The sequence below is a fragment of the Podarcis vaucheri genome (genome assembly GCF_965113315.1).
Source record: "Podarcis vaucheri genome assembly, chromosome: 2".
Taxonomy (NCBI): Eukaryota; Metazoa; Chordata; class Lepidosauria; order Squamata; family Lacertidae; genus Podarcis; species Podarcis vaucheri.
In genome coordinates, this window is record NC_138760.1 from 59,864,026 (window position 1) to 59,880,532 (window position 16,507).

Genomic DNA, 16,507 nt, shown 5'->3' on the forward strand with positions numbered 1-16,507 from the left:
TCTGAACCACGGACTGAAATCAGTTATAGGCTGAATGTTGTTAAACTAAGGTAAAGCTTAATATTGCTCTTAGTCAGAAGCCTGGCAGATCCAGTAATAGAGTCTCAGCCTATTCTGGACTGTATTATAACCCACTGCCTTCTCGTTTCCTTTAATTTACTTTTACAATTCCATGGACCTAAAAAATTACAGGACTCTACAGATTGTGCTTATCAATTAGTGTCTATGGGGTTTAGCTGAAATCCTGTGAGGCAATCATATCAAGTACAGAAGAGGTTAATAAAGTCAGCTCTATTTCAACCAACCATTGCAAGAGGGAGGAAAACTGGGAGGTACTGTGATATTCACACGCACACACTTCCAGGTGATTTGAGACCACACCACAAAAGGCAACAGGTCCCATCCTGCTTAGGTGTTAGTCATCCTATTCAAATTCAGACGATTGTCTCACAATTTATGAGAAAACAGAAGGCACTCCAACATTGTTACTCTATCATTAATGCCTTTTTGGAAACTCAATCACTGTGACAAAATTGATTCTTTTTAAAGTGTAGGAGACTTCACAGCAGCTGTTTGTCAGTTTTCCCATCTGAACTGCAAGCAAGCAGTTAGAACCATCTCCAATATCTACTATACCATAAAACAGTTCACAGGGTAACAATGAAAAGCCACGACTGTTTACTTACTGGTTCCACAAACTCAAACATCTTCCTCTCTTGAACTTCTTGTACTTTGAAGACATACTCAAGGGAAACTTCATAGAAGTGCTGTCGAACCAGGTCCACCTGGCTGTCTGCCTGTCAAATCACCATGTGGATTAAAAAGATACAAAGCAGCTATTAAATGTTAACATTTGCCACCAATATTATGCAAAGAGCTGCTTGCACAGTAATCTTCACAAAAGAAAGTTGAGTTCCAGAAAAAAGTAGATAGGACATCCAAACATTATACCAAGTCCACAAGAACAATTACTCTCCATCTCATTGAGGAACCCTAGGCTCTGAAGAAATTTCAGGGTTTCCCAGAATGAATCTCCTTTAAAAAAAAAAGGAAATAATTCCTTTTATTTGAATTATTCACAAAGAAACAGCATGAGATCTAAACTGGCACCAAACAGCTACTGCTTAGATTTCTCACAAGCTGTTAGGAGTTGTTGGTTGTTGGTAAAGGTAGAGAGACGCCTGACCATTAGGTTCAGTCGTACCCGACTCTGGGGCTGCGGCGCTCATCTCGCTTTATTGGCCGAGGGAGCCGGTGTCCAGCTTCCGGGTCATGTGGCCAGCATGACTAAGCCGCTTCTGGTGAACCAGAGCAGCGCACGGAAACGCCGTTTACCTTCCCGCTGGAGCGGTACCTATTTATCTACTTGCATTTGCACTACTTGCATTTTGACGTGCTTTCAAACTGCTAGGTTGGTTGTTGGTAGTGTTATATTAATTTGCATATTCATAATTCGTAAATCTATCTTCCTCTAAGGGCAGGAAGGCATACAGTGCATGCTTCTTCTCCCTTTTAACTTTACAACAATCCTACAAAATGTAGGTCACTGGACCAAAGTCACCTAGTATACTTCATGGCTGAGAGGGGGCATTGAACCAGGGTCTCTCAAGTTTATGTAACTCAAAGGCAGCTTGAAGGCCTCCTTAGTGGTCATGCCTCGATTATGGGATGTTCCCCCCGGTTACCCACCTTAGGATCTTTCAGGCACCAAATGAAGACCTCCTAATTCTTCTAAGCATTTGAATACATTTATAACTATTTATACATTTACAAATATTGCTGATTTTATGCTGCTTATTGTTTGGGCTCATGCCTGCTTTTCATGAACTTTTGAGCAGGTTGTTTTAAATCTATGACAGCTGACGGTATTTGTCTCTTACTGATTTAGATTTGTGAAAACACCCAAGGGATATGGTTAAATTGAGCAGCATATGAAATACAAAAATATAAAGTAAATACTAATGTTCACAAGGGCCCAGTGTACAAGGAGTGGGATACTCTTAAGTGAAGTCAGTAAGACATGGTGCCATATTAGCAGGCTTGCTAAGCAACTAAATGAATTCCAACCTCCCAGATGTTTGGCCAGCAGAAGAAACTCAGAGCTCTCAACACATGAACTATTGTCTTTGGCTGAGCCAGACACACCCGCGAAGCAGCTGTATGTTATTAATGAAGCACAGCACCCACTCTTCTAAAATTACCACAAACAACGATCTTTTCCACACACATTTGTCATTCTTCTGGCATGCTTCCCCTTCTGAAATCCTAGCTCAATAGCTAAATCCTCAGACATTTCAAGGCCGAGGCACCCCTGCTTCCATATGGAAGCTGAAAACATTTGGACACCTCATTCAAAATCTAAGGCACCTAAACCAAAATATCACTCAGGCGAAGATGTCACTCAGTCAAGATAGCCTGAGCGTACAAAGAGCTTGTAAAGGTAAAATTAGTGAGGGCTCAATGGCTATCAGGCATTCTAAGCGCCAAATACAGAGGCATGTCTAAAATGGAAAGCTCAGAGCTCCTTCTGGCAAAAATAAAATGTTTAATGTAACTTATTTTCCAAAAGTACCCAGAACTAAAGATGAATGTGAAAGATGTCCACAAGGTGGCGCCATTATTCAGTGGTTACATACAAGAATTGTATCTGAAAGGAGGCAAACAATTAGCTAGTTAGTTCTAATTGACAGACAAAATTCAGCACGCCACTGTCTGACTGCCCTCACTAACTCCTCAGGTTTCTCAGGTCAAAACTGAGTAATGGCGGAAACAATGACTGGCAGAACACATGGGTGGGTGTGCTGTAAGGCACAAGGGTCCTCTCAGGGTCTACACCAGGCCCTTTAGTTCCCACTAAAAACCCACAGTTTTTCCTCAGTCATCCCTGCCATCCATCTCTGCCCCCCCTCATATTAATGTATATTAATTCAGTCCACTGCTCCATCTGCCTCTTTCCTTCAGCGATACTGCATGTACACTCTTTGTTCCTTAGGTTTCATTAGAGTCCTCTGACTTTCTAGCCAAGCCCTTGTCTGCCCTTCAGAGCTCCTCCTCACAACAATTTTTTTTTTTAATCTCAGCAAACTAGCTACTGTTCCTCTCTTTCACAAAATAGAGGTTTTCGTTGCCAACAGCCTTGCCCTCTTGAGTAGCCAGGATGTTCCCAAACATTCCATTATCTCAGAAATTTCACCACCCACAAGTTTCACTAGTCCAATGTTCACCACAATTACTGCACAACAGCTAACCATCAAACAGTTATTGGATGCGTTCGCCAAATATTAGAGATCGGCTGAGATTCTAATAACTTGTTGTTTTTTAAGTAAATCAAACGGTTCCTCAGTCTGCCTATCCTTTGTTTACACTGACTGCAGTTCTCAAAAAACGATTAACATGCCACTGTCTTCAATATCATTGTTTTTGCATCATCGAAGGATCACATTCTCTTGGCTACAGCAAATTCTCCTTCCCCCTTTCATTCCCCTGAATCTTAAAACTATTTATTTTAGGAACAAACAACACATTTTAAAAAACAATAATGACTTCAATGTAAAGGAAATCATTGCAGGAGACAAACAGGAAGAAGGAGTTTAATTCTTTCCTACTTTGCCACAGTCCCGGCAAAAATTCCCCTTCAACAATGCTTTCTACATCCGGAGGAAAGCTTCCATTGGCAGCTTGACTCCAGCAGCCAATATGTATTTCACTTAACATATTCATAATCCATGCCCTAACAAAGCTCAAAAGAAGAGCTCACGTAGTCTCAAATTCAAGAGTTGTTTTTGTTTTTTAAAATTGCAAAAATGTGTTTTAACATATTGTGTTGCCTGGGCTCTTAAAAGCAAGTTCCAGAAACTTCAGAAAAGGCCTTTCTTTCTCATTGCAGCCTGAGCCCTGAAGTGCATAAGCAATTGATGGGGTCTATAACAGGGAAGCGTGACAAGAAAACAAGAAGCCAATCTCACCTCTTGAAGTTGGGATTCCTTCTTCTTGGAAGACAGGTTTAAGTGCTTTTCTAACACACCACAATATTTCTCTGTCTCCTTGTCGTATTTTTTCTTGGCTTCCTGCCAAAATATGTCATATACATATCAAGAACAATTGCATTGCCGCAGTGCTTCAGCATGTCAAAGGAAGGTTGAGCCAAATGTTCTTTTATTAATTCTAAAAAATTAACATAAAATTTTACTGTACTACAACTCCCATCATCCTCACCCCAGTCATGCTAGCTGGAGTCCAACTAAATTTAGAGGACACCATATTGACTACCCCTTTTTTAGGTTATGGCCTTTGCTAACATCAAATTAATTCCACCGCCTTGTGCAATTCGGTTCCAGCTCTGGTGTCACTCCTAGGTGACGTTGTAAATCAAACACCAAAATCAGAGCCTCTTCAATAAAGAGTTTACAAGAAGCCTCTGTTTTACAAGAAGAAAGGGTGAAGGAAAGTGAAACTGGCAGAAGCCCATATATCTTAAGAGCAGCAACAAGTTGTTATAGTAACAAAGCAAGACAAGACAGAGGACAAAAGGTACAATGCCTCACAGAAACTGAGTAAAAAATAGAGCTGTGCCTAATCTCAGAAATTTCCGAGATGAAAGATGGGGTTTTAGGTTGAGAGACTCCTCTGAAAATACAGCAGCAGACTTCCTGCTGCTGCTCGCCTGCTTTCTTCTTCCCTCACTAATGTCAGCTAATGAACAAGCCCATGAAGAATGCCAAGGCATCATGGTACTAAGTAGTGCGTATTCTTGTGCATTTTCAGCAGCGATGGATAACATCCAGCCCCTGGGCATAACCCACTATTATTTATTATTATTATTATTATTATTATTATTATTATTATTATTATTATTAGTAATAGTATACCATTCTTCATCCAAAGATCACAGGGCAGTTCACAACATAAAAATACAAAATGAGAACACAAAATACATAATAAAACAAAAACAAACCAATAACCTCCCCCAAACCCATAAAATGTTAATCAGCCAAAGGCCCAGTGATAGAAAAACCTTAATGCCTGGCACCTAAAGATACATAATGCAGGTGCCAGATGAACCTCTCTGGGGACACCATTCCACAAACGGGGAGCCACCACAGAAAAGGCCTATTCTTCTGCTGCCAACCTCCTGACCTCTCATGTAGGCGGCACACGAAGAAGGGCCTCAGATTGAAGGGTCTGGATCAGTTCATATAGGGAGAGGCGGTCCTTGAGGTATTCCAGTCCTGGGTCATTTAAGGCTTTATAGGTCAAAACCAGCACTTTGAATTGGGACCAGAAACTAATTGGCAGCCAGTGCAGTCAGGCCATCTTGCCCTGGTGAGCAACCTGGTCACTTAATTCTGTACCAGCTGCAAACTGTCTTCAAGGCCAGCCCTTCATATAACATGTTGCAGTAATCTAACCTAGAGTTGTACCAGAACATAGACAACAGAAGTTGTGGCTTGCTTTTGTTGTGTATCTTTACTAACTGCTTTTCAGGGGAGGGGGCAATTTGACAGTTTTATGGTTTTATTATTGATATTGATATTTATTATTGATATTCTGTAAATTGTCATTGTGGTAAGGTGTCTTCGGTGGGCACTACCCTGTACAGTAGCCTTGAAATATATATTTTTAAGTGTAAATAAACAACATATACCTTATATACCTTATATAAAAGGCGTAGGCTGCTGCTGTTAAACAAGACAAAGGTTATGTTGGACATTATAGGATGCAGCAAAATACTATAATCGAATTTTCTGTTGTGACTTTCAAACCTCCAGCATAGACAAAGGGTTTCAAGATTATCATTCGCCACTTATCTACCTACCTTAGCAGCACCAATTTGCTCCTTACGAAATTTCTCCAGAGGTGTGATTAAGACCTCACCAGCATTCTCAATCTGATGACAGTAAAGAAAAAACATTCAGATTCCTTCATTCTGATAAATGCTTCCTAACTCCTGTGCTCAATTACTAGAATTCTGTTTGAATATAGGATATTCTTCCCTCCTGAGAAACTTGTATGACTCAGAAATTTGCAGAGCATATAATTAAGGATGATGACATAAAAATAACTGGCATTTACATGTAAATACTTCAAGCAGGAACAATTCACAAGCAGTACAATATCCCTGAGAGTGTGATCCTATGTGTTGATTCAGCAGCCCCACTGAGTTCAATAAGACTAACACCCAGGCTAATTGGCATAGGATTACAGCCCAGTTCACCTAGGCCCTTATAAAACAGAAGGAAGTTGTGGCATTCAACAGTTTGAATAGCTCAACCCTATTCAATATATTGTTCTGTGATGCAGTTTTTTCTTAGTTTGAAACATTTATTTGTTTAACAAAAAAATTATATGCCGCTTGCTTGAAGCTTCTAAACAGTTTACAACAAATAAACTTTGAACACTCAGACAACAATAACAAGATGGAGTGATGAAGTCGCACAACAGTTAGGGTAAATATTAGATCCTGAAACAACAATACACACACACAGAGAGAGAGAGAGAGAGTTCTAAATTTCCGAAGTGAGGCAGTGACTGAGGTAATGACTCAGGGCTTGTCAACATGACTGATGAATCTTGCTGAGAATTCAGTTTTCCCCTTCAAAATTTATCTCAGCAGTCTATACCTGTGAGAGTTTAAATCTGATTCCTTCCATCCAAATTTACAGTTTAACATCCATGCGTGTCCATACATGTGGGCATTTACTATCCCAATATACTCACAGAACTGGGCCTTCTTGGTTGCAGTGCCCAGCTTTCCGGACTCCGTATGTGAAGATGTCATTGGCCCCCTCCATAGTCATTCTGTTAGCACCTCTCTTTTTTGCCAAGCTTCTGGACTGAGATTCTCCCCCCTGCTAGTGTGAAGTTTAGCTCTTCTACCTTACCGCAATTTATATTATGCTTTTCTTTTCTAACTGCGTACATGTGTTTCTGCTGAGCTGATCAACAGGTGTTTGGAAACAGTAGCAAGAGAACTAGGATCTAGCTCTCGAAGAAAGAGAAAGTGTGCAACTACCACAGGCATACATGTGTGTGGGTGACGGTGGCATCTGTCTGTTGCTGAGTTATTGGAAGTATCTGTGAGGATGGAAAATGTGGACACACTCAGCACATTTGGCCCATCTCTACAACAACTTCTACATTCAATGCTATCAGGGAAACTTTACTCCAAGCGAGAGCAAAAATGTATAAACAAGCTGTACTGGATAATTGGGTCTTTGTTCTCTGAGTGCCAGACCAACTGGATTCAGTGGCAGGCAGTTCATCGTGGCTTGCCCTCCCTGTTATGCTGCCAAGACTTACTCCCAAAGGGATGAATATTGCTATTCTTTGAGGAACAAAAGCTGACAATTCTGGCTGTTGAGCTATACCATGGCCATTGGCCAAAGCAGGCAAGAGCAGCACAGAAATTCTTCACAGTCTTCTTCCCATGGCCAGCAGATATATCAAAGCCTTGACACTGCACAATGTATGCCAGGGGGTGAGGATTCTGTGGCCCTTCAGATGTTGCTGTAGTACAGCTCCCATCATCCCAGACCAGGCTGGTGGGAGCCGATGGGAACTGGAATCCAACAGCATCTGGAAGGCCACAGGTTCCTCAGCAAAATGCACCACCTTGGCTTCTAAATATAGCACACTTACAGACCCTAAATCACTTATGCCAAGGAGACACTCTGCTCAAAACAAAATATTACATGGCTGCTATTTCACCTAGACCAGACTCTAAGTTTTGCCAAGGATTGTTCCTTCCCCGCTTCCACGGCTACAACTCCCAAAAGCTCATCATCGATTTTCCTCACATTATTTTGCATACACAAAGTCCATACCATGCGCATACGCTCATCTTCTAAATTCCTAAGAACAGCAGCAAACTCTTGCAGGGATTTTGCTGTGGGGGGGGGGGAGAGATAGAAAAACATAAGTTTGGTTACAAAGAAGGACTGTTTTCAATATATGCTACCACACATTTCAATTTTTGTAAGGCACATGCACATTAAAATGTAAACGAGGAAGGTTTCTGTTCCACCCAGCAAGCAGAAACACTTGTGCTGGTGGAACAACTGTAACAGTGTGGGGCTGAATGTTTTCCAGCAGAAAAATGAAGAGCAACCCATCCCAAAATGGCCCCTGGATGAATTAATAATAGAAATCCTACTTGAATAGGTCGGCTTGTCATTTTTTCCAATCCAAATATCAACACACTACCTGTATACCTCCAGATCCTTTGGAGGATGGGGAATAGAATGAGAAAGGGGGTTGAAGGAAAGTGGTTTTCTGCCCAGTGTTGAATCAGGGCCCCTAGCCAACTACGTTTGCTCTTTATAAAAACAAAACTGTTGGAGAACCAAACATGCTGTCACCTGCTGTCTTGCCAAGTTGCTCCCTTATTTTTATCTTTCAAAAACAGTACAATAATGCTTGATTCAAAAAGTCATTTGACACACACGGTTGAGCACACATGTGCAGTATTCACCTATTTTAATTACCGTATTTTTTGCACCATAACACTCACTTTTTTCCTCCTAGAAAGTAAGGGGAAATGTCTGTGCGTGTTATGGAGGGAATGCCTACGGGTGGCATGCCTACGGATTTTCCTCCTCTAAAAACTACGTGCGTGTAATGGTCAGGTGCGTGTTATAGAGCGAAAAATACGGTACATATCATTTGTCCCATTAGTGTAACTACTCCGTAATATTCTGGAATAAAGCAGGATAAAATATTGCCTGCAGCTTCCTGAAATCATAACTAAGGGAGCTAATTCTGGTTTATGCAGCAGGTAAACGTCATTCGATTCTTCATTTATTTACTTTGTTTTGTCTGATAGGTGAACAACTGCCCACAGAATATTACAGCCTGCACTTTCAGATGGGGAACTTATATTCAACGTCTATTCCCTCACGGACCTAAGAAGCTAAACTAAAAATAACCTGTGCTTTCATACCTAAATCATCACTTTTGGACAACTTCTGTTAATCAGCTGAAAAAGTGATGACTAATCATTTACAGACTCATTATTTGCTGGTCTACTGTGTGTGGCATTTTACACATATGGGGGTTCCTCCTGCTAAAGCAACTGAATTAGCCAACTTGTACCAAATGCTCCAGCGGCTTCTGAAGCCTGCCCACACTTACCTATGCATATTTCATCATCTGTTTCTGCATCTCCTATACATCGAAATTTGAAATCGTTCAAAGAATCTGCAAACTTCCGCTTTGCTGAAGACAGATCTAACACACACAAAGAGAAGAGAGGAAAAATTATGCATCCATATTAGGTAATAAGATGCAGGATACAAGAATCTAACTTCCTGACGATTTTAGATTAATCTCCTTCAGCTCAATTATGCTCAGTTTGAAAGCACACAGGGCTTCTCCTCACCTTAAAAAAACCTCTGAAGGGAATTGTATTGGCACATAAATAAGCCGCAAACTAGACCCCACGTATAATTGGGGATGTAGCATTGTCTTACTACTAAAGCTTGATTTATGTACACTGCCACACTACTCAAGAACTGCAAGACTTTAAAAAAATATTCTACCATTTGACATATGTAACCATGCACTAGGATGGAATTCCTGCTTAAATCTAAGCAGCCTTGCTCAAAAATAAATATTGGAACAAGAGCAGGATTTAAAAATGTTCTAAAGAGGCAAATAAGCAGCAGCTGCTGAAGTCACTAGCACTCATTCCAAAATTGCCTTGTTCCAAACTAGTGCAGGTTGCTAATGCTAATTTTCCTATTACTATACTAATATTGTATCAAGGTGAGTAAAAATCAAATTACATTTTAATTTAAAAAATAAATATATTAGCTCAATTTTTCAATAATGAGAAATCCCTGTATCCATTTTTTAAAAAAAAAAAATCTAAAGAAAATCTGGATTTAATATAAGTATATTACTAGGGTCTTAAAAGAGAATAATTTATACCTAAAAACTAAAACTTTGAAACAGATTGGGTAATAATTACAAACTTTTCCATTTTCCATAGAGATGCAACAGCTGCAACAGTTGTAGCTTACTATCTCTGCTGTTATGAGATAGGAAATAACCCAACACTGCCCTTCACAAGAAGAGAAATACCGGCATGGGGAACAATGTAAAAGGGGTCAACATTGTGAGTACCCAGGGCAAACATAATTGCCTTTAATTACTTAAAATAATTATTCTACCTTGCCTTATCCATCCAGGTTGCTTGCTGCATTTCTTCCCACCCCCACCCCCACCCCAAATACCACTATAGCGTTATTTTCAACAATGCAAATAAAATAGTTTGCACGTTCTACGTGACCCCAGTCTGATAAGGACAGGAATGTTCCTTTGATACCAATATTGAAATGTCACACCATTCTCAGAAAGGCTTCTGGGAAAGGAAGACTTTAGTGGCAGGCACAAAACACACACCAGACACCTTCAGAAAAAAGACAGATCACTCCAGCCTTCATCCCCTGCACAAATGCTTGCCCTTATCCCCCCTCACCACACACACATCAACCTTCCTTATAGATACCATGGTTGTGAAGAATTTAATAGCCCAGATATCAAAAAACACTGACACTTTGATTTCGTAGGACAAAGACCCTAGAGGCTTTCAGGGCATTGCAGAAAGCTGAATTCAGGATGCAGATGCAGCATCCATCTGCACAATACATTTAGAACAGTAATCATACAGTCATGGCTACCCCACAAAGAATCCTGGGAACTGTAGTTTGTTAAGGATGTTGAGAGTTGTTAGGACATCCCAGTTCCCCTTGCAGAGCTACAATTCCCAGGGTGGTTTAACAATCAATCCCTATTTCCAGAGAACTCAGAGAATTGTAATTTTGTGAGGAGAACAGGGGTCTCCTAACCAGTGTTTGAAATTCCCCCGGCGCCGGGTGCGTTTTGCTACTGGAATAGGTCCAATTGCAACTACATGGAGATTTCTGGATGCCAGGTTGGCAGCTGACATTTCCATCGAGCCAGGACTTGCGTCCAATCCTCCCATCATCACATCAAGGAAAGTAAGTGCAGAGCTCAGCACAGATATATTTGACTGTGTTGCAGCCTTTCCACAAGCCACCCAAATGGAACCAACAAGCCACAGTTTAAAAAAACTCTGCCTTAGTCCATAGTGAATACCATTTCCATTTCCACCAGGCGTGTTTCTCCTTCTTGCATACTGGGCCAAGTGAATTGTTTTAAGGACGGGCTCTAGTCAAGCAATGTAGCTGAGATCATAGAAGTGTAGAATTGTAGTGCTGGAAGGTCTCCCCAAGGGTCAGTCTAGTCCAACCCCCTGTTGAATAGGCATTCTGTTGTGGCAACTGTAGTTTAAGGTGCCATTTGGCACCCAGCTTTTATATATGTGTGTGTGTGTGTGTGTGTGTGTGTGTGTGTGGACGCGGGTGGCGCTGTGGGTAAAACCTCAGCTCCTAGGGCTTGCCGATCGCATGGTTGGCGGTTCGAATCCCCGCGGCGGGGTGAGCTCCCGTCTTTCGGTCCCAGCTCCTGCCCACCTAGCAGTTCGAAAGCACCCCAAGTGCAAGTAGATAAATAGGTACCGCTTTATAGCAGGAAGGTAAACGGCATTTCCGTGTGCTGCTCTGGTGCTGGCTCGCCAGAGCAGCTTCGTCACGCTGGCCACGTGACCCGGAAGTGTCTCTGGACAGCGCTGGCCCCTGGCCTCTTGAGTGAGATGGGCGCACAACCCTAGAGTCAGACACGACTGGCCCGTACGGGCAGGGGTACCTTTACCTTTATATATATATGGACATGAGTGGCGCTGTGGTCTAAACCACTGAGCCTCTTGGGCTTGCCAATCAGAAGGTCAGTGGTTCGAATCCCCGCGACAGGGTGAGCTCCCGTTGCTCGGTCCCAGATCCTGCCAACCTAGCAATTTGAAAGCACACCAAAAAGTGCAAGTAGATAAGTAGGTACGACTCCGGCGGGAAGGTAAACGCCGTTTCCATGCGCTGCTCTGGTTTCGGTGTTCTGTTGCACCAGAAGCGGCTTAGTCATGCTGGCCATGACCCGGAAAAACTGTCTGCAGACAAACGCCAGCTCTCTCGGCCTGTAAAGCAAGATGAGCGCCTCAACCCCAGAGTCGTCTGCGAGTGGACTTAACTTTCAAGGGTCCTTTACCTTTTTAATATACATATATCTGAGTTTTTAACACTTTTTGAAGGGCTGTGCAAGGGACAAAGAACCATAAGAAGGGGCAGCAGGGGCCTTGAAATTGCCCGTCCACAGTTAGCACCTGGGTTGCAGACTGAGCAGAGAGGCACACAGGCCAGTGTTCTCCAACTACGGTAAGGTGTAACAGAAATACAATACAGGAATTATTTCCAAATGTCCCTCTATACACACAAATATAGCACAAATGTGTATCTTTAAAAAATAATAATTATCTAAGATGTGTTTCTTTTTCTTTTTAGTCACTCTATTTCCAAAGATCAGAACAGGAGTTACACTCACATGCTTATAAAATAAGATATGGGACCAATGCTGCAACTTCAAAATGACCCTTCCATTGATATGGAAAACAGCAAAGGAAACAGCAACCCTTAAGAGCGAAGAGTGGACCTGTGATTGCATGGCATGGAAGGCCATATGAAACTGTGTAAAAAAATTAAGTACCACCTTTCAATAAATTCAATTAAGTCACATTTTTAAAAAACAAAACAAAAAACAACCCACTAGCTCTTCAGTTGCTACCAGATGTTATCCAGCAAGCCTAATTTGAGTGGAACAACATAATCCACTTAATAAACCAAATCAGATAATCCCCAAGCCTTCCAAAAGGTTTTGTTTTGCAAGCAAGACCCACTTCTATGTTGTGCATATAGAAGAACTAAACCCTCTCCGAAATGGAAGGGCTCACTGGGATTCAGAGGTTAACCTGTCTACTCAGAAGCTATGCCAGCTTTCTGTCATTCCATTTATAATAAGGAAGCAAATGTTAATTACACACAGAGTCGTTTCCTTTTCTGTAAGATGCATGCTGACCTCATGCCACCGAGTTTGTTTGCAGAGTATTCTGCTACACTTTAGTCTTCTATGCACACACATCCATAAGCTAGAGTGGTGGTTTGACTATATTATGTGTTGTGAATTCCCATTCAAAATGGATTTACTACAGCATCATTCAATCTTGTTGGCTCCTGGGAGGAATCCAAGTGCCACATTCTACCAGAAAAAGGAGGAATGGAAAGAGACTAGTGTAAACTGCCAAACACACAAAGTGGAGCTCAATAAACTCCTTTAAAAACAAAAAAAAAACATGAGCAGGCAGCAACCAAGACTCAGCAGAATTTAGGGATTAAACAGTCACTATTAGAAGGGGGAAACAACATTCTCAACAAGTGCAGTTCAGAGAAACCTCAAGAGAACACAGTGTGGTCAGATTTCAGTATTCCCCCAAAAACATATTCAAAAACAAAGCCACTGGACACCAGTGAGATGCTCTTCAGTACTCTGATGGGGCAGGAGGAAACAAATTTGGAGTGCAATTTTATTACTGGAAGTGAGCTCTATCAGTTGTTTATGTGGAAGCAAGCCTTATCTGTTCAACCAGGCATTGTAGTTAAGTATGTGTTTTTTTAAAATGTAATTTGCATACCTGGTTGAGAAAGACTCTTAAGCAACCAGGTTTAGTCTATGTGCAAAATGATCCAAAATACCCAACAGAAACATTTAAACAATTGCTTTACTCATTTTTATTTATCCAAAACACTTATACTCATAAATAAATGCTTCATTATAAACCATTTACAAGTCAATAAAAGCAACACAGATTCTGCCATTAGGCTTAAAATGTATTTTTAAAAAATACAGGGCACAGGAAAAATGGGGTGGGTATTATGCTTAATAAATATTGCAATAATATACTGCACCAAACCTGGGAGGCATGGGCAGAATTGCAGTAGCATTTTGGAACTCAGCCTAATGTGGCACTTTCAATTCATTCCATCTATTCGAAGCAGTATGGGAATTCTCTTACTTTGCCACTAGATGGCAATCTGCTACACCAATCATTAACATGGGCACACACAACTGAAAATTCTAACACCCCCCAACTTCCAGATTGGCCTAGTATTTAATTTCCTTTAATTCAGTGCTTCAGATTTTCTCAATTTAGAAAAAGAAAGAAAGATGCAATGCTATTTAAACATGTGTGCAAAGTCTGCTTGTGGGCAGAACACACATAGATGCAATCACCCCAGTGACGGATCTCAAGGGTGGGGGTGGGGGTTTGCAAAATCTTTCAGTGGCAATTTGCAGTCCTTCTATCCATGTAATAATTTGGGCTGCACCAAGGGGCAAAAATGTTCATTCATTCAGGGCGAGGACAGGAAGCACAATTCTTACTTTTAATTTGCTTGGGAATTTGCTTTGTGACATCAACACACTGCAAAACATGCTGGTAGTTGCATGACATTGTCATCATCATCATCATCATATCTCTCTCCCCCTCCCTCTCTCACAACCAACACACAGTGTGATTCCCGGTGGGCTCACTGTTCCCAGGAATATGTCAATGCAGTGGAAGGATTGCAGGAAGGAGGGATAAAGTGATCAGTCAAGGAAGGGCAGCAAATGGCTTGGGGAAAAGATGGGGGCAAAAACTTCAGAAAACGACTAATGGCTCACAAAGCGAGACAGGTTCCTGTATGTTTTGACCCACAATAAAAATGAAAGGAAGGTTAATTTGTTCATCCCAAGAATCTGAGATTTAGTGGCTTCTAAATATTCTGTAAAACATACCAACACACATATTTTGCATAGTAGTTACTTTCTTAGAATCTCTGTTTCCTTGAAAGTGATTTTTACAAACACATGGAAATAAAATTAAGACCAGTGTCATTTCAGGCCTCAGACTGCACACTTAGAGAGCCCCCCCCCCAAAAAAAATATAATTTTTTTAATCCTCATTAATATTTTCCATTATTCATCTGGTTTTCATGAAAAGAAGCAGTTTTTCCTTAATGAATGGAAGAACTCAATTATAAAGTTATTCAAGAGACCCTTAACCAGAGTTGTGGAGGGATTTCCATGCAGAAACACAAATGAAACAGGATATAAAACACCCACCCACACCCCAAAAAATGCTTGCACAATCCTGACTGGTCAAAGCTAGATAAAACAAGACTTTACGAGATCATTACAGATTTACTTCTGACATGTCTCCAAGGGAAAGGCAGTTCACAATCGGAGGCTAGCCAACAGGAATGCCTCTACATACAGTATAATTACCGGTAAGTTTGGCACGCATTTAAGTTTGGCAAAGCGCAGGCTAATATCCACACAGTGCTAAACTTGTCACATGGACCTGTCACAGACCACCTTGCCTTTACGGAATGGATGCAGAACTCCCTGGCTTAAATGTATGAGCGAGAGATCTCACATGTTGCAGCATGCAGGAGTTCAGATGAAGAAGGGAGGAGAGGGAAAGCTTCGAGGGCCCTTTCGAAGAAGGTGCAAAATTGACAAGAAACTAGACCTAACAACTCGTCTACTTTAATTATGATTCAGGTAATGGTAGTTCTTTGGTTTCTTTGTGTGTGTCTCTTTTTTTAAGAGCTGTTCTGCAAAACACAACATGCATTTTTCGACAGAATCATGAAAGGGAACTCCCCTTTTTCATTTACAGTAAAAGTTAGAAAAGGGTACTTCTGCAATGTCTGAGTTTCAACACATTCTGAAGTAATTGCTGCATCACTGTGTTTTTAAGCATCCGCCCCTACAACTTCCAATGCTTTAAACAGGAATTAGAGAGAAGAAACAGAACTACACTTATAGCACCTCCTTAGCTGTAATGGGGGGGGGGGTCATAGCAAGGACACAAATGGGGCCTTAGCATCAGAGAATACTTCTGCATCATTTTATCAGCCACGGCACTTAGGGAGTTGCACGCACCCCAGCAGAAAACAAAGTTTCCTACAGTGAAATTGATTGGTCAGCCGAAATTTCTTTTCTTAAATGCACAATTATTCAGCATTTTCATCAAAAGATAGAAAAAAATGACTTCTTCACGGATGTATTGGGGGTTTGTGGGGGTAGGGAGAGAGAATACCCTGAAAGACAATAACAAAATTAATGGATATCTATTTTTACAAAATGTTTTTGAGTATTATCAGGTGTTATGAACATTAAAGAAAAGATTTGCAAGACCAGTGATCTCTCACTCCAGCAAGTTTTGCTAAAATATTTAAATGTGAACTTTTGGAAGAAAATAGGGAATTTCCCTAGAACCATTGCTGGGTTATTTGTTTTACTTCCTGACATTTACATCACTCACTTCCTCCATCAGGGAACTCTCAACATGGCATACATGTGGCTCGCTGGTGGAGTCTCAACCAGGCTCTGACCAGAACCAGATCAGCAAGGTGGTGGGTATTTACACCTTCATACTATACCCTGGGACCTGGGACTTGAAGGAAAATCAGTTGGTGTACACACACACACACACTAATCTGCAAGTAGCAATTGCACTCCCAGTTTAGAACTTCAACTTCCACCTCTTGAACAG

The 16,507-nt window shown here is 41.1% G+C and overlaps 1 protein-coding gene across 11 annotated transcripts in view; it reads right to left on the reverse strand.

Moving 5' to 3' along the window:
* Positions 1-16,507, reverse strand: part of ARHGAP26 (Rho GTPase activating protein 26) — a 211,261-nt gene that overhangs the window by 147,407 nt on the left and 47,347 nt on the right. For 9 of the 11 annotated variants that reach the window (XM_082213473.1, XM_082213467.1, XM_082213470.1 and 6 more), the window contains 5 exons: positions 9,130-9,225; positions 7,824-7,885; positions 5,816-5,887; positions 3,966-4,067; positions 687-797 (listed from right to left, as the gene is read on the reverse strand). In XM_082213473.1, coding sequence (XP_082069599.1) covers positions 687-797; positions 3,966-4,067; positions 5,816-5,887; positions 7,824-7,885; positions 9,130-9,225 — 443 coding nt within the window. Of the gene's footprint in view, positions 1-686; positions 798-2,187; positions 3,146-3,965; positions 4,068-5,815; positions 5,888-7,823; positions 7,886-9,129; positions 9,226-16,507 lie in introns of those variants that run through there. The other 2 variants (XM_082213468.1, XM_082213469.1) reach the window with 2 other exon arrangements.